The sequence below is a fragment of the Dipteris shenzhenensis genome, chromosome 31 (genome assembly GCF_047967505.1).
Source record: "Dipteris shenzhenensis isolate YYH24624 ecotype China chromosome 31, Dip_SZ_1.0, whole genome shotgun sequence".
Taxonomy (NCBI): domain Eukaryota; kingdom Viridiplantae; phylum Streptophyta; class Polypodiopsida; order Gleicheniales; family Dipteridaceae; genus Dipteris; species Dipteris shenzhenensis.
Window position 1 is genome coordinate 15,872,828 of NC_141626.1, and position 24,348 is coordinate 15,897,175.

General features: G+C 43.1%; 1 protein-coding gene across 1 annotated transcript in view; it reads left to right on the top strand.

The window, feature by feature from the left end:
• Positions 1-23,826, top strand: part of MRL1 (Pentatricopeptide repeat (PPR) superfamily protein) — a 97,242-nt gene extending 73,416 nt beyond the window's left edge. Inside the window, exons 14-18 of the mRNA XM_087402314.1 lie at positions 741-948; positions 9,656-9,748; positions 22,192-22,240; positions 22,333-22,429; positions 22,925-23,826. Of these exons, the coding sequence (XP_087258440.1) occupies positions 741-948; positions 9,656-9,748; positions 22,192-22,240; positions 22,333-22,429; positions 22,925-23,384 (907 nt within the window). The 3' untranslated portion in view covers positions 23,385-23,826. The remainder of the gene's footprint in view (positions 1-740; positions 949-9,655; positions 9,749-22,191; positions 22,241-22,332; positions 22,430-22,924) is intronic.
• Positions 23,827-24,348: the final 522 nt, after the last annotated feature.

The window sequence follows — 24,348 nt, forward strand, 5'->3', positions numbered from 1 at the left end:
GACCCTAAAAACATTTCGCTTAATCACACACTGGACACCCTTGCTCTGGAAGTCTGGTACAACCACATTGCATTTCATCATTTCCCATGAAGTCCCTGCAAAACATACTTTATTATCTTAAAAAACTATACATCAGTCCAAAAATCCACAAATGCCAAAAGCCCACACCTACCCTAGATGTGTACAGCTATGTGCCTACCCACAACTATATACAGTACTCAAAAACTTGATACAGATTTTGTCCTATCAGCGGTAGAACTGGGTCTTGGTGGGAAGTTCCTAATCTCCCCCCCAAGCCCGAGATGTGTGGAGCTGGAGGAGGTCTAACCGTATGATATGGTTAATCTCATCTCATGGAATCGATCAAGGGGTGCATCCATACTGTACTGAAAGGGAGAGAGCCTGTCCATCTGAATCCCTTGTGTGGCAAACCATGTGGATATACGTGCATACCATGTGTCCGTCCCACTCTTAGCTAGTCGTTTGGATGACTCTAGAGCAAGCCTCAGTAGTCTCAGGGTGTCTCCCTATCTGGAGAACTCCGTGATGCCCTCCTAAATTGTCTCATATGGGCTGTGTCCGTCTATAGTGACCTCTTGTGCATAGGATGACGTGTCTGGAGGGAAGTAACACACTGCAATGAAGAAGAGAGAGAGAGAGAGAGAGAGAGGTATTTTATGATAAGTCTATAAAGTCCTTAACCTAACTATAACAACTTCTTACTTCATTCTTTCGTGCAGTACCTCATGGGCCCTCTCCGTTTATCGAGAGACGTTAGCATCGGGTGTCGTTCCAACAACCAAGACGTTCTCGCAGCTGTTAGGGTGCCTACGTCTCCCAAGGATAGTTGAAGAGAACTTTTCTTATAATTATGGAAAGCCTCCACTTAACAACCACGAGCAGTCAGGTTTTGGAGTTTATGATCCTCGTGCCTTGGCATTGTTTGAGGTTAGAGCTACAAACTCATAGCCTGTGGATTGGTAATGGTAGAATTTCTGTTATTCTTGCACTTACGTTTTGGCTGAAATATGCATGAAAGCTACCAGTTTCTGTTTCTTTGAAGCTGAAGCAATCACTTCTCTTTTGTGAATTTATGTGCTTAACTTTAAGATTTGCGTACTAGAGATTGGCACTATTTATCTAACAGGTTTTCCTTGGGCTGTGTGGCACCTGTTATTTTATATATGTTATACGGCTAGGTTTGATCTTTTTGTATTAGGAAAAAAGGAGTGTACTTTTGCTTCAGTCTATGCCAATCCACAATGACAGTGTTTTACCTCAAAAGGCTTCAGTCATTTTGTTTTCAGCCCTGATCTTGTTTTGTCATTATTCCTTTTTTCAAGCGTAGAAGTGCTAGAACATCTTTTTGGAACGTAGTTTAGATCTCGTTCAGGGAGGAAAGTGTTCATTTTCAGCCATTTCTTTGAGGAAAGTTGGAAGGGATGCCTCAAGCAATACATTCATGTGAGCTTATAGCTTTGGATTGGAGACATGGAAAGCATAATTGGAAGTTGGATAGAACATCTTTTGGTATGTAGTTTAGATCTTGTTCAGGCTAAAATGCCATTTTTCTTGCAAATACGAGGAAAGTTTGAAGGGATGTCTCGAGTAATGTGTTCAAGTAAGCTTATAGCTTTGAATTGGAGACATGGAAGGCATAATTGGAGATTGCACTTTTTATTGTCCATTTGAACTACTTGACTTGTGAAGCCTAGTTATATGCATTGTCTTCCAATTGCGTATAAGGGTAAAGGATCTTGCAATCATCGCTTGTTTGATAAAATCAGAAGTAATCTTCCAATCTATGAACCATTCTTGCTCCTCTTGCTGCTAATTAGGGACTTAAGTCTAAGCTTTAAACCTGTGGGGGCTATGAACATGTCTTTCTTATGCCGAGGTACTTGTCCAAACGATGGTCGGGCCATAACATGGTTCATAAGAAAACTACATTTATTTGAGAGAAAAATGACCCAAGACATTACTTTATGGGGCCATTCTCACATGTGAGACAGCTTGAAGAGTGGGCAAGGCTGAGACATAGGCAAGGCCACTAGTGATGAGACTCTGGATAATAGTGATGGACAAGTCCACCCTCATGAGCATGAGTACAACTCTGAAAGTGACTAAGATTTACATAAATGATGATGATCTCACACTCCTACAATAGGAGCACCAGAGGCAGGGTATGGTAGACATGATGGACTGCATACAAAGGTGGAAAGTGATCATCCGAGATGGGGAATGGACTGCATACAGAGATGGGAAAGTGATCTTCCGAGAGAGGGCAGATAGGGAAGAAAGGGAAGAAGGGGAAGTGGGCAGCATATGACGGTGTCTGACTCATGAGATGAGAACACAAAATAGGCTGAAGATGGCAGTGCGGAATTGCAATGGCAATCTTTGGTCTGACCCAAGGGGTTTCTCAAAGACCTACACCGACAGAGACTTGATTATCTACATTGAGACACATGAGAGTCCAAAGAGAGGCCTGCCTACATGATACACAGGGGAGTTATACTGTAGGGGAGAGATGAGGAGAGAGAGCGGGATATGGGCTTCTAGAGTAGCAGCAGTTCTTGTCAGATCACATTTGAGACCGCTCATATCGGTAGTACCGAGATAGGAGCACAACGAGATATGTGGATACGAATCTAGCTACTAGATGCATGACCGATCTTCATTGCGGTGTGCTTTCCCCCCCTAGATACATCATCCTATGCAGATGAGGTGACTGCAGAGGGACACAACGATATGAGACAATATATGATGACATCATGGAGTTCTCCAGGCAGGGAGACACTCTCCTTCTTGGTGACTTCAATGCACGCACAGGAGAAGACATGTGGGCTTGCTAGATTTTGCAACTGATTCCCTCATAGTACCGGAGCTAGATCCAGCAAAGCTTGGGATAGTCTGGAACTTGATGGAGGCACCATATGTGACCAGATATGGCGACATCTACTTGAGTTGGGGGCTTTCCATGACCTAATGATGGCAGTCATCTTGCGGGCTTACTCCTTTCCCACATGGCGGGGAGACAAGGACAGCGGATTATTTGATAGGTCCCCTAGTCTTTGTATCATGGATACACGGCTTTATTGTGCCTCCACCCACTGGGCGTTGACCACTCGTATCTAGCTTTTAGTGTCTTGGTCACTACACTAGCCACTAGGAGAGCTCCTCCCAGCTCGTCTCACGGCCAGATTCATTTTGTGTGAGTCACTTGGCCTGTGAGCTTCGGGCTTCACTTGGAGATGATGCAGATCTCGCCCATGCCTTGGCCACCGTTGTCTCAGTGGTACAGGACGCTGCTACTAGATCCCTCCCCACGACTAGATCTGCAACACATGTGTCAGCTGGGAAGATGCCTGAAACCTTGGTTCGATGACAAGTGCAGTGAGATGAGACCTCACCTTACATGTGAGCGAGCCTTGGGCCATCTGACAATACTTGAGGGGTAGCGGATCTCACGGCGATTGACACATCGTAAGAGGTGGCCTTTCCTCACACACATGATGGATAAGATGATTGGATTATTTTGAGGGGGAGATCCTATGATTGGGTGGGGGCTTCTATCCGAGGGGAAGCTGCCTATCCCCATCACAGATCCAAATGTTTGGCACACATATGCGAGCTCACTTTATGATGTCCCGATGCAGGCACCACATGACAACAAGCTTAAGCAAATGGATAATGAGAAAGTACAAAGGGGTGGCCTATAGGGCCCTGAAGGAGACAGCCTCCCACGCTAGACCACATCTTCACCTTGTGGGCTATCATTGAGGAAGCGAAGTCAAGATCCTAGAAAGTCTACACTTGCTTTATAGACTTCTGGAGGGCCTTCGACATTGTCCCATGATCTCATATAATGAGGAGACTCCAGGAGATGTAGATTCCAGAGGTCATGATATGGGGGGTGATGAGGCTATATGAGTCCATGAGAGAGAGAGTTCATGCCCTAGGAGGCCTATTGGGTTGGGTTGAGATCACGATCAATTTAAGTAGCAATTCCCGCTTTGACCGACTCTCTTGGGGCTCTACATTGATGAGATCACATCCTTTATTGACCGCCTAGGAGGCATGGGATTACTATTGGCTGATTTGATGGTACAAATACTACTATATGCGGACGGCATAGTCCGCATTTCATCTTCAACAGAGGGACTACAAAGACATCCAGAGGCCCTAGAGGTGTTTTGCAGAGAGAGAGAGACTTCTTGGGAAGACCAAGGTTATGATCTTCACACACGCAATGCTTCACTGACATAGCTTTACTTATCGAGGTGAGCTAGTGGAGATAGTGCAATCCTATACATACTTAGGGAAAGTCTTCACAGGGCCAGTTTTCACGATGAACCATGCAACCAAGGCACGACTCACACGAAGACAGGGAGTTTTGGACCTACTAGAGAGGCAGTGCTTTCAGGCGCACTTTTAGGATCCACCAACGAGGGACTGGCTTTAGTAAGGCTGACTGCCATGTATACGACACCTTTTTGGCACACAGCTGCCTCATCACTACAATGCTTCACATGCACACCTCTTACTAAGCACAGTGCCACATCATCACTGTGCATTTTCACTCTTTTTTGCCCCTCCACCTAGATCAAGCCGTATCTCTTGATCCAGGAGGAATTTGAGGGAGCTACAAAAAGGTGAAAACGATCAATTTTTTGTGCTCTACGTGCTCGTTACGTCATGCGCACATTTCGGCGCAAGTTACACTCACTTTTGAGCCTCGCCGACAAATCCACTTTCTACATGCACATCAGCCTCTACATCGAAGCACATAAAAAGAACCAAAGAAAAGAAATTATTTGTTGTTCTTTCATCGATCAACGGTTGGTATAGATCTAGATCAGAGTAGACTAGATCGCCATAGAAGTCCTTAGTCCCCCATGAGATAGTAAAGGCAGAGTTTACCGTGACACCTCTCTAGGTTGATGCCATTTTTCAGACAATCACATTTTTCTCTTCAAAGGTTGGGCCTTATCCCAATAGAGATTGCTGAGGTTGGCACTAAAGTCATCCAGATTGCTAGCAGAGAATGGGGTTGGTACACTATAGTATGCACGCGTATCCACATGGTTTGCCAGTCACGGTATCCAGATGGACCGCCCCCCCTCCCCCTTTTAGTACAACATGGATGTACGATCCAAGTTGATCCCACGAGACAAGATGAATTGTATCATATGGCTAGATCTCCTCCACCTCTTGCAGGGGGACTAGGAGTTCCCCACCAAGATCCAGTTCTATCACGACCACTTCTTGTGAGTATTGGAGAGTGGATTATCATCAGACCCCTAGTACCTCGAGAACAGAGAAGTCTCAACATGCACTGAGGGTGGCCATTGCACAGATGCGGGTATCGTCCCATCAGCAGCTGAGGATTGAGGTAGGGAGAGCCGCATGCATACCCAAAGAGCCACATATTTGCAGGTTATGCACGTTGGGGGAGATTCGAGGAGCATATCTTATGTGTTCGCCCAGCCTAGTATGAGATTCGGGGATGATACCACTACCTTTCTTAGGAGGGGCACAGCTTTGGTCCACTCTCACGGTTGATCCACTTCCACAATTAGGTCTGTATTGGGCTCTATGTGTTGACTAACCATAGCGACATGTCACGGGCTTCTATGCAAATAAGTAAGCTCCAGGATATAGTGGCATAGCTGATATGAGGACAGTGTGGATCTGTGGGGGGAGACGATGAGACGCTGCTGAGCATGGGATGTAGAGATCCCACACGACACAGAGAGGGGCCAGGTCCGGTCTATCTTGCCATAGATTAGGCGTCACCCTTGACATAGCCCATGGGATACAGAGATCGAGGAGACCACATACTCCACGACAACTAGTGACAGCTCGACAGATGCAGATTCGAGATATCTTTACAGCCCACCGGGGAGTCACCACGGTGCCTGGTTTCGGCGTTCGAGTTTTAGTCTTCTGCTTTCATTTGAGTTTTGTTTTAGCTCTTGAGCTCCTTAGCTTCATGGTTCAATGAAACATGTCAGAAGGTTGAAACGTGAAACGTTTCAAAAAAACATGTGGAGTTTCAAAAAATCACTTCGTATTTTTTGGTCTTGAAAGTACAAATTTTATGCCCTGCATACATTTAGTATGCTAAAACTGTGCAAAACTAGCTAAAAACGAAAAAAATGACTTCACAAAATGCCTATAATGGTCAATGCTAGAGCCTAGAATTGAATCCAGATTAGCCTTACACTTACAATTCCAGATTTTAGTTGAGTAGACAGGTCACGAAAATCAGATTTCAGGTCACAAATCTCAAGCCTTAAACTTAAAAAATCATATCACTTTTCAGAACGATGGAAATCAAGTTTTCAGTTTCACTCTTTGTAGACAGTATGCCAGTCTCTAGAGTCTAGACTAGAATCTAGATTACAAAAATCAAGCGTGCAGCCTTAAACTTTAATTTCAAACAAAACTAAAGTTCAAACTTTATTGAAATCTGAAATTTCAAATATTAAGTAGCAAGCAAGTTTGAAGCATCAAGGTTCTTAGCAATGACTCATGGCTAATTATTAATGATTGAAATAAAAAATTTAATCAGCAAGATCTATAGGTGCTTGGGCATCTTCCCCCTGGCCCTCAGCCCCCTCCTCTTCATGCACATCAGGATCATCACTATTAGAATCTTTAGAAGAGGGTGAATCCTCTTCCGATGATGATGAGGTCTGCTGCTCTTCTGGAGCAGCTGCTATTAAAGCTGGTGCTGTTCTTCCTGCTCGTCTGCGTGCCTGAGATGGTGTGGCACGTGCCAACAATGCCCGCTCCTCAGCAATGAATGCATGTGCATCATCATCCTCATGCACAGGATGAAGCATTTCATCCTCAGGGACCTGCACACATATCTTATCAGGATCCACCTCCTGTGGACCTTCTATGGTCTTCATCCGTTGAATAAGTCGTAGATTGGCGTGAACATATACAAGCCTACCATACACCAAATGAATTAACAGTAAATTACATGTAGGTTGTAGCATAACCATAATTCAAATTCCAATAATGAACTTTGTGTTCTGAGTGCATATGGTTAAGTGTAACAGATATAATCATTTCTTCTCATAGGTCAAAGTGTCAGGACTCAGAGGGGACTCTAATAACCTGTGACTAGTTGCAAGGACAATACAACAACCAACTACTTAGAGATGGGCCGTGCAAAGGACGTTGTTTGGGAGCAAGTGCACGTGGAGCAACAATATGGTGCTTCAGGTTCCAAGCAATGAAAGTGTAAGCACTGTGGTGGCTCATTTTGTGGTAGTGCACCTCGAGTGAGGGCACATCTTCTTGGCATCTCTGGAAAAGGAGAAGTTCCAGATGATGTAATTCTCAAGTGAACGTGGGTTACGGGATAGCATAGGGCCCGTTGGCTATTTTTAGCCGAGGTTGCTATATATAGAGATTGCTTCATATATAGTGCTCGTTTTACTAATGGATGGGGCTTGGATCCAGGTCTACATGGTGGATCATAGGTGGTGTATCGAAGGTCCTTGGACGAGCTCAGGTGGTATGGGATGCTTGGATTAGATACGGGCCTATGGATGAGTCGAGGTGTAGCCCACGTGCTCAGGGGTGGTTGGGAGGATCAAGGCACATGTTGGAACGAGGACGAGATTTCAGGTCAGTGATAGGGTTAGATCATGTAGGGTCCTGTCAATAAAAGATGTGCAAATAGCATATGATAAAAAGCCAAGGAAGGATATGTTTGCCTTCGTGCAAATAATCAGGTTTTCAGGTTGACAAGAGAAAACAAAAGGCACAAAAGACTGCAATATGTGAAGAAAGAGGCTTTTTTAAAGAAAATACAACTAGTTTAAAATGCCCTTAGTGAAGTTGCAAGTGCAGTGTTAGATGAGATTAGAAGCAGGTTCCCATGAAATGACTTAATGGAAGCATTTACGATCATATTTCCACATTTTTGGGTCAATGCCTCATAGCTAGTGCAAATAAACCTGTCCCAAGCTTGATCGATTTCTGAAAATCCTCCCTGTAATGTATCCGGAAAAGGTTGCAGCTCCAGTTTTGTGCATACCTGAGAATTATCTGCTTGGGATCGTTCCTGTTATGTTGCCGAGACTCCATTTGAAAAGGCTTGAAGAAAGGAAAAAACAGATTAGCAAAAGGGGGGGCATAAAGCAAAAGGGCGACATGGATAGGAAAAGGTAAAGCAAAAAAGATTATATGCGGATTGTAAGGAGGGAAAGGGAGGGCTAATTAGGTCGGAACTGAGAGGAGAATCTTAGAAGGGCTGAAAGCAAGCTATGAACAGCTGAAGGCAAGGAGCAAGGCAAAGCGAGCAAGCAACAGAAAGATTGTGATTTCAAAGACACAAAAAAACAGCTTGAAAACCCCTAGAACATCCACTCATACTACCTGTGGGAAACAACAAGTGCTCAGAAATTAGGGCAGCAAAAGAAGGAGAAAAGGTGCAAGAGACAGGACAGAAGCACCCATAAAAGGCCTGCACACAGCTCAGGATCGCAGGGTTGGCGGCCCAACTAATAGAGCCTTGTTATTAGTACGAGCAGCACCATGCGCACATATATAATTGCCCCCCCCCCCCCCCCCCCCCAACCATGCTTCTCTCTCTCTCTCTCTCACACACACACACACACACACTTTTTTTTTTGGGTGAAATCTTATATTTTTGTGTGGGAAACCCCAAAAAAGAGGAAAAAACGCACCAATAAGTACAAAGAAAAAATTTAGAAGTAAAGCCTCAGAGCAAAAGTCATGAGGCAGCCAAGTAAAAAGTTACATATCAAGTTGGAAGAGGATCAAACACAACATCCTCCAGCTTCAGATTATTGCTTTGTAAAAATTGATGCAGTGTAGAATCCACACCACCAATAAAAACAAGCTGTTTTTTGCCCTTGTGATTCTTTTTAATATAGGCGGGCACCCGAAATTTCTGAATCACAGGGTCAAAAACCTGTTGTAACATGGGATGAAAAGAATCCAGTGAAAATGGCACATCTGCATCCCGAACAAAAGAAGACTCTGGCACAGACTTCAGAGGCAAAGGAGCTAGATCAACATCTGTATCCTCCGACGAAAGAGCTGCATCTGATAAAGCAGGACTTAGCATTTCAGCTTCACTCTGAGGATCAACCTGAGAAGGAGCATGTGCAACATCCTGTATGATCCCCTCTCCAAGGGGCACATCCATAGCCTGAGGAGAAGGAGGCTGATGATGCTCAATAGGAGTCGGATCCTGAACTTCTTTAGCAAGAGAAAGATTGGCCTGTGATTTTTCTACCTTCCTCCAGTAATGCTTCGGAGCAGTAAAAGAAGACTTATCCAGTAAAGTCTTAGCAGAAACCGGAGGAGGAGGAGGAGGAGGAGTAACCTTCACAGCTGAAGAAGGAGCAGGAGGAGTGGTCATGGAAGCAAAAGGGCAAGCACGTGCAAAATGACCAACGTGACAACACCGATAACAAGCTGTAGGAAAAGAAGCAAAATGCAGCCTAATGCGCCTCTCTCTCTCTCTCTCTCTCTCTCACACACACACACACACACACACACGTGTTCCTTGCTTGCTTGTATTATTAGTTTGTGTCTCTAGCCTTGATACTAAACCATTAGTTTCATGAACGGTGTTTTTACCTGGTTTCCCCTTGTTTTGCAGGAAGCTGCAGGCCTTGGTATTGTCCCTTCGTTTTCATACACAGAGGGTCTAATAAGTGTTGATGTGGGGCCAATGCCTGTCTTTATTGCAGAGGTATATATCGCTATCTATGCACTCCAAACTCTTGAAAGATCCATAGTTTTTCAAAAGGAGCCACATGCACTTGCAAAATTTCGAATTTTTGTAGCAACCTCTTTGTCTATTGTTTGTGCATGTCTATATTTACTCTTTCAATTCTTATTTGTGAAGAACGTTTGAATGTCCTTGCTTCTTTTTCTCTCAATAAAAGGTTGAAATACACAACTACAGATCAAAGGGTAGGGTGGGGTATCACTTTCCCCAAGCAACTCAACACCAAATTTTGTTTAAGGAAATCTGTAATAGAGAATTCTAAAGATAGAAATGACAATCCTATCCTACATGCCATTACATATATTTCTCAATATCTTAATGCTAAGGTTTCATGATATATGAACACAATATTTTTATGTGTGATGCCTTAAGAGCAGACTTGAAAACGACAATCCAAAACTTTACCATTGTTGCAAAAATGTCTAATTAGTTTTGACAACTTATTGTGGGCTCTATTTCCCACCCTCAGTCTTCACCATATTTCCTCTCCCTTTCTCTCTACCTTAAGCTGATATCAAAACTCTTTTCCATATTATCTAATCTCTACCCTTGTAGTCTAACCGTCTTTTGGTCTTTGCCCATTTATAAAACTATTTTTTGCTCCATGTGGCCTGTCTGAGCTCTTGGGGAACTTGGAGCTTTTCCAGTATTTCCTATAGCTTCTTGCGTGGAACCATATCGAAGGCTTTCTTGAAATCCAAAAGCAACAATAGACAGCCTCTTTCTTATGCTTGGCCCCCTCTGATGCAGCCCTATGGCGACCAAGTGATCTACCTTCGAGTGTTTGGGGCGAAACCTTGCTTGAGATGGTGTCCTTACTCCTTGTTCCTCTGCCCATTTGCTGATTTTTTTCTCAAGGATAGTGGCATACAGCGTGGCTATTAGGTTTCTCACCATGATTATCCGATAATTCTTTGTCTCTATTTCCTTCTTATAAAGATGAGAGTTTTTGTAGTCCATTCTCAGCCTAGGAAGTGTGATACTTTTCTGTTTTTTCACGGAGTTACTTGTCCCTATTATGACTAGTGAGATTTCTTTGTGGTCAAACTCAAGATACTCCTCCTCAATCATGTGCTCATGATCTCCTCTATCCTTTCGGTCGATGTCCTAAATCTTTGTGATAGCCGCTCATATAATGCCCGGACTGCCTAGATGATGTCCTGATTGTACCGTAGATCAGCTAGTCTTTTGTAATCGGGCTTGCGGCACAATGTCAAATCCTTTGCGGGAATCCACAAAGCAACAATAAACTCGCTCAATGACAACTCTTAGTGTGAAGATGTGGTTTGTTGTAGCATTGCCTGCTTGAAACCCCATCGTTCTGAATCCCTCACATTCCGCAAATCATGGTGTCAAGTACTGATACATGATGGTCCTTTAGTTTTCCAAATTCATGGCATCCCCTACCTTGTGGATTGGCATTATGGTGTTAAGGGTCCAGGTGTGGGGTGTATCGGTGCAAACAGTTTCATTGAATAGCTTTGCCAAGATTGGGGCTAGGGTACCAATCCATGTGCAATGTACTCAATACAAAGGTCCATTTTCCCCCTTCTTTAATTCCTAGCCCCTCACGATCTTTGGCTCGGTCATTGTGTTGCTTTGAGAGTTGCTTGTTTGATATCACGGGTGGTGAGAATTGAGCAAGAGGTAGGGTGAGGTAGATGTGGGAGGTATGTGCAGGCTGATGGAGGATGTCATAAAGGGGATGCCAAATGATTGGATCAGGGAGAGGTGATGTAAACTTCCGCTCAAGAAAAATACGCCAAAGATTCTTGGAATTATTACTAAATAAAATGTTTAGTAGTTCTTCGTCATTCTAATAGATAAGTCTCTCTTGTTCCGATGGACCTGATAGTGATACTCTCGTTTGGTCTTTGCAGAGAGAGAGAGAGAGAGAGAAAGAAAGTTTATTAAAGTCTTCGGAAGACCGATGGGTCTATGAGACTGTGAAAAACCTGATACAATGAGCTGTGATAGTGGAGCTACTAAACGAGCATCCACACCAATGCAGAATGCAAAAAATGCAAAATGGTAGTACTAAGCCCTAAGTACAACATAGTCATGTCAATAGTCGACTATATATCAATCTCAGCATCATCATCATCATCATCATCAACACCATCATCATCATCATCAGCAGCATTGGAAATTCTAGTGATGGTCTTGTCTCTTTGGTAGGTGATTTAGTTGGGTCTAGCTCGGTAAATCAAAACAAAAAAGTTAGAAGAAACATATATAGAGAAAGGTATAACTTTTTAGCTAGGTCAAACATGAATAATCTTCATGATTTTGGCTTTTACAAGGCTGCTCGTCCTTGTGAATTGTTTTGCATGAGAACTTGACACACTTTCTGCCCAAGAGGTTTTAATTTGGAAGGAAAATCAACTCTTTGTAAAAATAAAAGAACCCTTTGATGTGGAGAACTCATATCAAGCCCTTTAACATTCCTCATTACCAACATAGTCATAGACCTAACATCGTATGGAAACCTAAAGTTATGTTACGAGGTTGTCCTAGCTCTCCTGCAATCTCACATGTAGTTCGTGAGTCGCCTCCCTCACTTCCTCTTCCTCCACTTCCTCCTCCCTTAGTTCCTTTAACTTCCTTAGTTCCAAGAGTATTTGCTTCTCGAGACTATAAAAGAAGACTACTCTACCTAGATAGATTAATGTCACTAGGTCTTTTTTCAATAGAAGTTTTTGAAAAATATAATGTCAAAGTTCTTTTTAAACTTCAATACACCTTGGAAAACTTCTCTTTTGAGGATTGGAATCTAAATAAGCTCCATTACATACAACTTAAAACTTCGTTGGATCGCTTCTTAAAAGTAATAGCTTCCTTTCAAAGCAAAGAAGTCTATCTAAATAAGGAACTCTTGATTTGTATTTTTACTTCTCCCTCACTTGACAAGATAGGCTTAAACTCCATTTTGAAGTTTCGTGAAGTAATGGATTCTCTCCCTCATTTTGTGAGAAGAATTTGGAAGCATCCAATAGTAGCTTGGAAGTATGTAAAAACTTTAGGACAAAAGGCTGTCAACTATGGAGAGATAGGTAAAAGGCTTTCAAAGCATTCAAAATCTTCTATTCTTAAAGAACCTTGTTGTTGTAAAAGTAAGAGATTCCAAAGCTTTATTGATGCTGATTTAGGACATGTAGTCATAGCTGATACCTCAATTTTGCTTTCTAGTAACCTAAGAGACCTTTTCATGAAAGGCATGAAATTTCGATTGTACTCTTTTAAAGAGTCTTGCCTTTTAAAAGCTATCGATAAGGGAATCTCAAAGTTTGTTTTGCAATTAGAAGAATGTTTAGGAGTTAAAAATATCTTATCAGAATGGGAAGGGAAGATTTTGAAGAAAGTTGCTTTGAAACTAGAAGAAGTCCCTTCGGTTAATTGCTCAAAGAAAAGTAACCATCTTTCTAAAGAAGATGAAACTCTTCTTTGAAAATTCCATAGGAATTTTGTCATTTCTTATGTGGACAAATGTTCCAATAACTTTCTTTTTATTTGCAAAAAGTTTTACTTAGAATGTCTTTTGAGAGAAGTGAACTTGTTCGTCAAAACTTACGTCCCTGCCTTAGTTTCTCAAAAGGATTTAATCTCAAAACATCAGAGTTTTTGCAAGTCTTCTTGGTTTGTTTGTAATCCAAGCATACCTTTTCTTTGTGCTACTTGGAAGTTTCACAAAACTCCAAAAAAGCCAAGATTTATTGCAGCTGCTTGTGAGACTACGTTGACGGGATGTCTCTAAATGGCTAAGCTACTGCTTCAAAGCCATGTTGCCTAGTGTCCATGAACTTTGGAGGGACTTATTAAAAGAGGCAGATGTCCCCCTCTGCACTTAAGCTGGATTTTAAATGACTTTGTAGGAGTGATTCCTGTTGTTAAATTTTTTAATTCCTCTCGAAGCATTTAGGAAAAAGAGTCTCCTATTCTCCTTCGAACCTATGATTTTACCACGATTTACACAAAGATCGAGCTAGAAGACCTGAAGTTTAGAATTAAAAAGCTAGTGGCTGAAGTTTTCAAGCTGAGATTTGACGAAGATAGATGCAAAGTGCTAAAAGTTGAGAAAACAGCCTTATGCTTTGACTTTTTGTGGCTAACAAATAAAGATCATGACATAGGTTCTAATAAGAAAAGATACACAAAGGTAGTAAGTGTGGAAGATGTTTGCTCTTGGATAGATTTTCTTTTAGATAATCTTTACATCACAATAGGTGATTCTTTGTTTCAACAAGTTATAGGAATCCCCATGGGCACTAATTGTGCCATCTTTTTAGCAAACTTTTATCTTTTTACTTATGAATTTGAGTGTATGCAACGTCTTATTTCTATCAATACCTGCCCTATTATTTTACATAAGCTTAGTCAAGTTAGGCGTTTTATAGATGATTTATTTGTGCTAGATGTTCCTAACTTTCAAGACTTTATGTACAAAGACGCTAGAGCTTGTGGAGAAGGAATCTATCCTCGTGACTCTTGTGAACTGAACTGCACTTCAAGAGGGGATTCTTGTGGGTTTTCTTAGATCTTAGACTTTCTCAATCTACCATAGGATTAGAGGTTGGTATATACGATAAACGTGAACAACCTGAATATAGTGGTTTACACATTATAAAAATGCCTCACATTGACTCAAACATTTCTGATTTGGCAAAATATGGAGTCATTTCTTCCCAATTCCATAGATCTTCTCGCCTTTGTACAACTAAGGAGTCTTTTATCACTCTATGTAGTAATTTGATCACTTTACTATTACACAAGAGGTATAATCCAAGGAAAATAATGAAAAAAGTTCACACATTCTTAGATATGAAGTCGTTTATCTATGGTGTATCGGCCTTACGTATGTTTAGAATGATTGAACATAAGCTGAAAACAAAAAGCGGGGAGGTGAATAGCTTGTTTTTCTTTTAGTTTCAAAAGAGAGTTTGTTTGAGTATGCTTGTGCTTTCCAAGTTAGAAATGTATTTTTGCCTCTTTGTAGAACGATACATAAGTGTAAAGGGCCATTTAGCTTTTTATGTTTTAAATAAGAGAGAGAGAGAGAGAGAGAGAGAGAGAGAGAGAGAGAGTTTTTTGGAAGATTTTGTTTCTTGACTTGCTTGTTTATTTTTGCTTAGTCACCTGCTTCGTTCCTTCTTTATTTCTTGTTTTCATTCTCTTTTGTTTATTTGACGTATTTTAGTAAGCATTGGGTTTACCCAAGAGACTCCGCGGGTCTTTAGAAACCCATTATAGCTGCTTATGCTTGGGCACTGATGACGACATAAGTGTTGCTTTGCTTGCTAAGTATGTCTTCCTTTTGTTTTTCATAAAAGTTTTTGTTTACCTCCTTTTTCTTCTCTTTCATTTTCTCTTTTATATTCTTTGTAGATTTTTGATCTTTAGAACAACAAAAAATCTAAATTTGTATGATTGGACTTATTCTAGTCTTACAAAGGTATATTAGCAGCAGCAGGACATGAGGATGGATGAGGCAGTGGAGGCATGAGGTCAGCAATAGAGCGTTGTCGACCCATCAAGGATGCAGTCCTGGTCTGTCTCCTGGTCGTATCTCTGTGGAGGAACATCGCTGTTTTAAAGATGGCATCCACCTCGAGAGGGGTCATGGTGAACTCTTCCTGTATAATCTAATGGGGGATTGAGGACTTACTCTGAATCATCGTGGATCCCATTCTTGGATCCCATAATCGCGTGTAGCCTCTCAAATCTCCTCCACTCTGTTGCTGAAATATCACTCCTTCAGAAAGTTGCTGCATACGTGGCAGTTGGCCTCACCAACGTGTCAAAAAGCCAACCCTTCGTCGGAGGATCCTGGAAGTGTGCCTGGGTCAGAGCAGCCCACCCTCGTGTGAGTCGTGCCGTACCTGCATGGGTCATCGTGGAACCTGGTCAGGTGAACACTACCCCCAAATATGTGTAAGATTGCACTATCTCCACATGCTCGTCACGGTATGTGAAGCTATGGCGACGGGACATTGCTCATGAGGTGTTGAAGATCATAACCTTAGTTTTCCCAAGGTTAACTATCAAGTCTCTCTCTCTATAGAACATGTCCAGAGCCTCTAGATGTTTCTGTAATCCCTCTGCTGAGGATGATATGAGGACTATGTCATCTGCGTACAACAATATCTGCACCATCAGTTCAGCTAGTAGCGAACCCTCTCCACCGAGGCGATCGACAAAAGAAGTGATCTCGTTCAATATAGAGCCTGAAAAAGAGTTCCTGAGAGGGGGCAGCCTTGTTTCACGCCGATAGTGCTCTCAACCCAATCTGATAGGCCCCCTGGGGCATGTACCTTCCCTCTGACGGACTCATATAGACTCATGACCCCGCAAATCATGATCTCAAAGAGCTGCAACTCCTGTAACCTCCTGATCAGGCGAGAACTTGGGACAGTATCAAATGCCTTATGAAAGTCTACGAAGCAAGTGTAGACTTTTTGATGCCTCGACTTCGCCTCCTCAATAATAGACCTCAAGGTGAAAATGTGGTCTGGGGTGGAATTTTGTCTCCGAAAACCTGCATGCCCAAAAGCTTGTTGGCCGTGACCCTCTTGTGGTTGCTGATCTCCCTCTCTAGTACCAACCCATATATCCTAGCCAAAGTGTGGCCAGTCATAAGAGTGATGTAGTTGCTAGTGTCCATAAGATCACGTGCCTTGTGTTTTGGTACTATGGTGGTGGTGCTCCAAGTAGGCGAGAAGCCATGACATACAGCATGGTTGAACTACTGTGCTAGAATCGAGGTCAAGATCTTGTGTTCATGTGCAAAGTGCTTAGTGTGTAGTCCCTCATGATCTGGTGATCTCTGGTTGTGAAGTCGGAGAAGGGCAGCCTGTACATGAGAGAGAGAGAGAGAGAGAGAGAGAGAGAGAGAGAGAGAGACATATTAATGTCCTCGGAAGACCTTGCGGGTCTATGGGACAGAGTGATACAACATCAAAAAAGATCTCATACAAGCCTCTGTGGGCTAGGGCAAGGGGGTGAGCTAAAGCCCCTGCCAAGTATTAATCTAGTGTCTAAATAGAATAGAATAGAGACAAAATCAGAATCTGAATCAAGTGTTAGGAGTGTCCAGATCAAGTCAGGTCAGGTCTTTCTGCTGGGCCATGAAGATGTCGCGTATCTGTAACTGTCGGGCTGTCTCGCATCTAGGTGGTGGCCGCGGTCGCCTTGATCTCAGAACCCGTCAGGCTACGTCGATTGTGATCCCTCGTTTTTTGGCTTTGGCGGTCCCCTACAAGTAGTGCTGTGATGGGACGAACCTCAATGGTGTGCGCTCTAGTAGTCCAAAGAGTCTGGTGTGACCGACTGCTGATCCAGGCTGCTCTCATGTCGACAATCTCCTCATCCTCAACTCCAATGTATCCAGGAGCCGTCTCGAAGGCATAGAAGTTTGTAACCTATCTCTGAGCTAGGTCCGGCTCTGTATCTTGTAGTCTGTCCGGTGCTGATAGTGCTTTGGCCTGTCTCAGTAGTGCCTCTCGGTGTTGGCGCATCTCCATCTAGTACAACCCTACACAGACTCGGTCCTAGAAGTGTATCAACTGAGAGAGCGGGCCAAAGCCAGTCCTCTCCTCATAAAGGCAGTGATATCGCCCTCGTACTCATAGTAAACCAGGCACATAGGAAGTGCTCCTCAGTCTCAATGGTATCCATGTCGCATAGTGTGCAGATCCTGTGTTCCTTGGGTAGACCTGCAGCTTGGCCCGCCGCCTCAATCCTAAGCTAATGGGAGGAAATTCACATCTGGCCAATGGCAATCCGGAGTGCATGTGAGACTCCTCTATTTTCTAGATAAGGAGGTCGGATAATGAAATCGTCAACAAAGACTCTGAGGAAGTGATCACGATAGAACTGCATCTTGGTGGGGAGCGGCTGGTCCCTCAACCAAGTCTGGGATGTGGTGAGCTGGAGGAGGTCTAACCGTATGATACGGTTAATCTCATCGCGCGGAAGTCGCTCCGGAGGGGCATCCATGCTATACTGAAATGGGGGTACTCTGTACATCTAAATGCCATGGCTAGTCAGCCAGGTGTCTGTGCGTGCATACTAGGTGGCTGCTTCCTCACCTGCTAGGCATCGGGATGATTCCAAAGCTACCCTCGGTAGTCTCCAATGAGGCAGAGCCCTTACCCTGTGAATGAAAGTCACTGTTTGGAAGATAGCATCGACATATAGTGGCGTCATGGCAAACTCTGCCTGTATGATCTCATGTGGAACTGAGGGCTTACTCCGTATCATCCTGGATCCCATTGAGACTTGTAGCCTCTCAAACTTCATCCAATCTATTGTTGGAGAGAGAGAGAGAGAGAGAGAGAGAGAGAGAGAGAGAGAGAGAGAGCTGGGCCATCTTAGTGAGACCAAGGCTAGGTGTTGTTTGGGCTTATAGACACTAAAATGAATATAGGCAGGGGGATTATATGAGTCCACCTTCTATTCATTCTATTTATATCTACCCCCTCATCTACCTAGTGTCATTTGTGCATCCTTTTTACGGCAACTGGGCCATCTTAGTGAGACCAAGGGTAGGTGTTGTTTGGGCCTATAGACACTAAAATGAATATCTATAAGGGATTATATGAGTCCACCTTCTACTCATTCTATTAATATCTACCCCCTCATCTACCTGGTGTCATTTGTGCATCCATCCTATGTATTTATGGCAGCTCTCTCTCTCTCTCCTCCTACTAGAACATAGAGCCACTCGGATCACCTCTCCCTTCATGATGCTGCTTCTAGTCTTTTTTCCACACCACCAAGTCCACCTGAGCGACTTTTGACGCATCTCCTCCTCCAGAAGCATCGCGCTGAAATCCTCAAAGTTGAGGGGCGGATTTTTGTTTTGCATATTCAGCACCGTAACAAGACCGTCGTACTTTGGTGGGAGAATCCGTATGCACCTTCTTGCTAGATTCTTGCTGGTGATGGTGATGCCAATCGCAGTCATCTGATCGCGCAGATTCTTCACCCTGGTGATGAACTTCTCTGCTGTTTCAGACTCAGACAGTTTCTTGTTCGCGAGTTGAGTCTCCAGATTCTGGTCTCGTACTGATTTTTCAAGACCGTCCATGCCTCCTCCGGTGTGGTGACATGTTGAATTAACGCCATGACAAAATCACTTACATTGTAGACAATAGAGCACATTGCATCTGCATTTCTTCTTGTCCACGCGAGAATCTCATCCGCAGTTGGTACTATCTGTTGTCCTGCATTAGCGAGATTCGGTCTCGAATCCGGCTTCACATCCACCCAAGTAGCAGTATCCCAAAGCTCGTATGCGCTTAGTATGGTCTTCATCTTGAACTTCCAGAGTGGATAGTTAGTGCCGTCCAACTTTCTGCTTTCACCGAACGGTGGGATTCGCAGTCTTTCGGGCTGGGCCATCTCTCACAATCTGGGTTCAAGTATGAGGGAAATTGGTGCAAACCGCTTTGTTAAATAAATTTGTTTAGAGTGCTAAGTCCATGTGCAATATACTAAGTGCATTGCTCCTCATGATCTTTGGCTCAACATTTTGTAGCTTGAGGGTTGCATCTTTGATATCACCATTGGTGAAAAATGAACAAGAGGTAGGGTATGTAAGGTGTAGCATCAATTGGTGCGAGATGTAATAGAGGGTGCATCCATGTGTGCCAGATGGTTGGGTCCATGAGGGGGGACTCTAGAAACTTTTGCGAAAAGTTCTTGGAGTTATTGCTAAACATAATGTTTAGTAATTTCTCTTGATTTTGGCAGATTAAGTCCGTCTTCTTCTGATGGACTACATCATGATATTCTTATTATTCCCATCCATAAGGCAAAGGATCTCATGAGTCTGAACAAAGTGAATGATATATCTTTCATTCATTAGGCCTGCCCCAACGTGAGTGAAATGGCCGGAGAATGCATAAAATGGGAGGCCCCATGGTGAAAAGGAAGAAGGAGATGAAGAGTGTGCAAAGAGGAGTAAATGAGAATGGCCTAAAAGTCATAAAAGGGGACCCCAAATCATCAATACTCTCTTCCAAGGTTGGGAGCAGCCAATGGGAATTTCGAACACCCAAAATAACATTGAATGCACCCAACACTTGCACCGACCACAAATTAACATGTAATAGAGCATAAATAATAACAAAATTTTTATTTTTCTCATCTCAAAACGGCAACCTTCACTAAGGCCTACCCATGGTAGGCCAAAAACTGCAACGCCATTATGATCGGGCATGTCATGGCCAAGATTTATGCCTCATCACTTGACACTTATGTTAGTCAGTTTTCGGAGCATGATGAATTTAGAGCTGTTGGGTAGGAAGGTTTTCGAGTCAACCACGCGAGACGATGGACCACATTTTCTGATTGAGAGTCATTGGGCACGGAAGCGGAGGGTCTACTATTGATTGTGGATTCCCGTAAAGGTTTTGACACGCCACCATGGACCAACCTATGTAGGCGACTAGGACCTGGCTAGCAACCCATGAGCTTTTGGTAAGAGTGAGTTTGTACGGAGATTCTGCCTGCAGATCTTGGAGGAGGGATTTTTCTATCCCCCTAGCTGTGGTCGGATCCATTTCCCACCCGCCTTGAGGTTGGGCAGTTCCAAGTATCCTCTCAATGGCTACGTATTGAGACAAGACGAGCTGAGGCACCTTACACGAGAGACTGATTTGCACTCTGCAACATGCAGGAGGTTGAGATAGGGGAGCAATTTGCATTTAGGTGCCTTGTGTATTATTGGATCTATAGATGGCATCATCGTCTATCTAGGAGCGGATTTGGACAAATCAGGGATTTTATTTGCCTGTCTTGATAAACAATGCATGGTGACTTTCCTCCTCGAGGCTCAACGACAAAGAGATTGACTCCTTCAAGTACAGAGGGGGGACCAAGAGGGCCCATCAAACTATAGTGAGAGGAGGATCATAGACTTCTTATTCGGTGACTCAAGCCAGAGGCAGCAAGAGACATGACGCAGCTAGGACCCATTAGACCATGATACGACCCTTGAGTTGACCCACACGTGAGGACCATGTGTATCTCCTCTTTACTATTTGACTTGGAGTGATGGTAGCATTGGTCGAATGACGAGCTACCTCTAGAAGACCACCGAGGAGGAGAGAGGGCCTAGACAGAGTGAGCAGACTGAACACCAATGGTGCTGCATTATTGATCCCTTCTTTGAACGGGTAGCCTCCACTAGAGCCAAAGCCACAATATCATCTCTTCTATCCTTAGTCAACCAACAAAGTCAGTCCCCTAGATGGATAGATGTGTACTCTTACGCGGAGATAGTGTTGTGTATCTCTCTATTGATACTCCCTCAGATATCAGCCTTTGTTGTGGATGATCACTTTTGTGGCTCCACACCTTAGCTTCTATTGTATTTGGGTTTTTTCAAGTTTCATTGGACCTTCGGTCTTTTGAAGATGTTAATAAACTTTCTTTGTTTCTTTCTTTCTCTCTCAAGGTGCAGCTTGGAGCGGGAGAATAGAATAACGAAAGTGGAGATATGGTATGGGAAGGGGTAGGTAGGGGAGAAAGAGAGAGAGAGAGAGAGAGAGAGAGAGAGAGAGAGAGAGAGAGTCCAAGTCTGTTAAAGTCTTTGAAATATCAAAGGGTCTATGAGACTGAAGAAAAAGCTAAAGGCTGGAGCCACTAAGGTGGGCATCCACTCCCAAGGTTGATGTTTGAGATTAGAAGAATGGGTAGATAGGTGCAATGTGATGTCTCTACGGGCGGGCACACGGGGCCTAGCACAACTGTCCGCGTGAGAGCCATTGACCATTGGGGATCCCTGTAGGGAGACCAATTGGTCAGTTGTCCACGAAGCTGTGTAGAGGACCAGATCCATTGGCCGAATGAGAATAAAATAGATAATCTTGGCCGAGGGATCTGGTGTAGGCTGGCGTACAGATAGTGCATTGATTGTTCCATAGGCCACAAGGCTTAGTTAGTGAAAGGGGAAGGGATGTCTGAATTTGAATGAGCTGGCTATTTGCCTGCTCAGTGAGCTTCTTGTGGCTTAGTCAGTGAAAGGGGAAGGGATGTCTGAATTTGAATGAACTGGCTATTTGCCTGCTATCCATTCTCAGTCTGGGTCTTTTCAATCCTCAGTTCTGATGCACAAATTGATTGTCTGCTTGTGGGCTGGTTATATCTGCATTAATCCCAGCCACATTGATGTTGAGGATCTTGTTGTGCCTTCATCTCTCCTCTTCAAGTCTCTTGGACGACCTTCTCGTGTTTATGTTTGTTCACTGGGGTTTTTTAACATCAAGGCACAAGCCAGGAGCCACATATGACTTATGAGCACGTGCGCGCGCGCGAGCGAGAGAGAGAGAGAGAGAGAGAGAGAGAGAGAGAGAGAGAGTCCAAATCAGAAGCTATGAGACTAAATATTAAGGGTCCACCAGGTTTGCCTACTGACCTTACTCAAGGGATTCAAGCATCACCATGCTGCAGGTATCACTTGTTAACAATCAGGAATATTTCTTGTTGAACTTTGTATTCTGGTCATCCAGAGGTATTGATTTTCTCCTTTCCATGATGTCCAGGAGCAAGGCTACCCCCTATGACCATCCTCCTAGCAGTGCAGGATAAGGAGGTGGTGAGCCCCAAGTTTGGTTCAAAGAGGGTTACTATAACAAGCAGGTATCATTCTTTGAATCCGTCTAACACCTTGATCCATTGCACTCCACATTGTGATTATAGTACTTGCTGCACTCTTTTCTGCTTCCTGTTTGCTGCAACCCAACCTTATGGGAAATGGAGTAAATTTAAATAATCCTTTGGTAGAGAAAGCAGTGTTCCCATGTGTTGTCTTTATTTTTTGTAGAAGTCAGAAACTCCCAAAGCCAGACGTTTTGGAACAGACATGTTCCAGTTGACCCTTATTCAAATTGGATCTGTGTACCTCACATGTGATGAAAGATGTTTGTAGGATCATGCTTCTAACTTGAAACTTGGTTATAGTCTCTTGAAGAAAATTTACAAGATTTATAATTTGACACTCATCTTCATTTACTATCTCAGAAAATATATGTTTTACTCTCTTCTTTGACCTCATAAATAATAGCATTGTTTCTGTATGTTCCATTTGAAGGAACACGCTGAGATTTTTTCCTGATGTTTACTTGTTATTCTCAGGACTAGCCAAGCAATTGCAGCTCTCTTGAGACGGTTAAAGCTTAATTTTCATGGCCATGAAAGCTCAGGAAAGTTGAAGATCTCTCCTAGAGCTATCAGACATTGGTTACAGCCTAGGCCCACAAAACAATCTCACAAGCTGCCAATGTTGCAACTGAATTCAGGACCAGAACATTTGTCACTCGGGAAAAAAATTGCTGAGCAACAGCGAACGATACGCAATCTAGAGTCTTCCAGGTTGTCCTCACATTCACCTCGTCCACCAAATGGCACAAGTACTCAGCACCGACCAATAACAAATGGTGCATCTCTAGAATCATTCAAGCCAGATCGATGGGGATATCAGGATACCTTTCAGAAAGGACAGGATTCTCAGGATATCAAATTTACTGAGCCACAAATGCGTGGGCTCACAATAGAATATTCTGCTCAAAAGATTGTAAGCCAGATAAGGCCCTGATAGGCAGGCGGAATCTTTTGACTGGTCCTCATACATCTTCCAGCATAAATTCTGAGGGAGCCCTCCGTGTAGAACAGGGCTATTCTCATGGTTCTCGCCAGATTGTGCGAGTCTAACCTCTGTATTTTGATCTCACGTAGCCTGTATCATGAGTTCCTAAGTCTGAGAATTCAGCATTTGATATGAGAGCTCTTGAGGTTGAGTTATATCATGGAATCATATTCCCAGTCATTCTTTATCTATTGTACTTTGACGATTTTAATAATTATTTACAAAAGCACACCTTTAAGGTGTAAAGTGCCCTTGAAATAATCATAGAATCGACCTCTTGTATGGTGCACACCTTTTGAATTAGGGGCTCACCTGTGTAAGTTGAACAGTTTGAGCATCATTATTCTCTGATAAGGAACCATTAATCATTTAACAGCTTTCAAGTCAGCAGTTTAAGGCCTCAGAACCTATGTATCTACATTTCCATGTTCTTTGTGCATTATGTTTCTATATCCTTCAAGTAATATTCTTCCTTGCTAATATGGTAGAGAATGTTACAAATGTGAATCCTGTATCATCCTTCATGTATAATAACATTGAAAGAGTCTCAAATTTAGTTATTCCAACTCACTGTGGGTCATATTTTACTGAACAAGGAAGACTCTTCGGATAGGATGTATACAAATTATATGCATACAAATGAAAGTAGAAATATGATGTGGATAAAGAAATATTTGAGCATGTGTGTGCACGTTTAGATACATGCATTCGTGGCATGCACTTGCGAACTCTTGAGCAAACACATGTAAATGTTGTACATGTGCATGCACATGGACTTGCAGTTGCACTTGCACTTGCACTAGGACCCTCATTAGCACATACATGCGTACGCTGGTGCAATTGCACATGCAAGCGGGCATGTACAAAACAATAGCAAGTCGTTAGTAGCAAAGTTGGATGCCAGGTACAACAA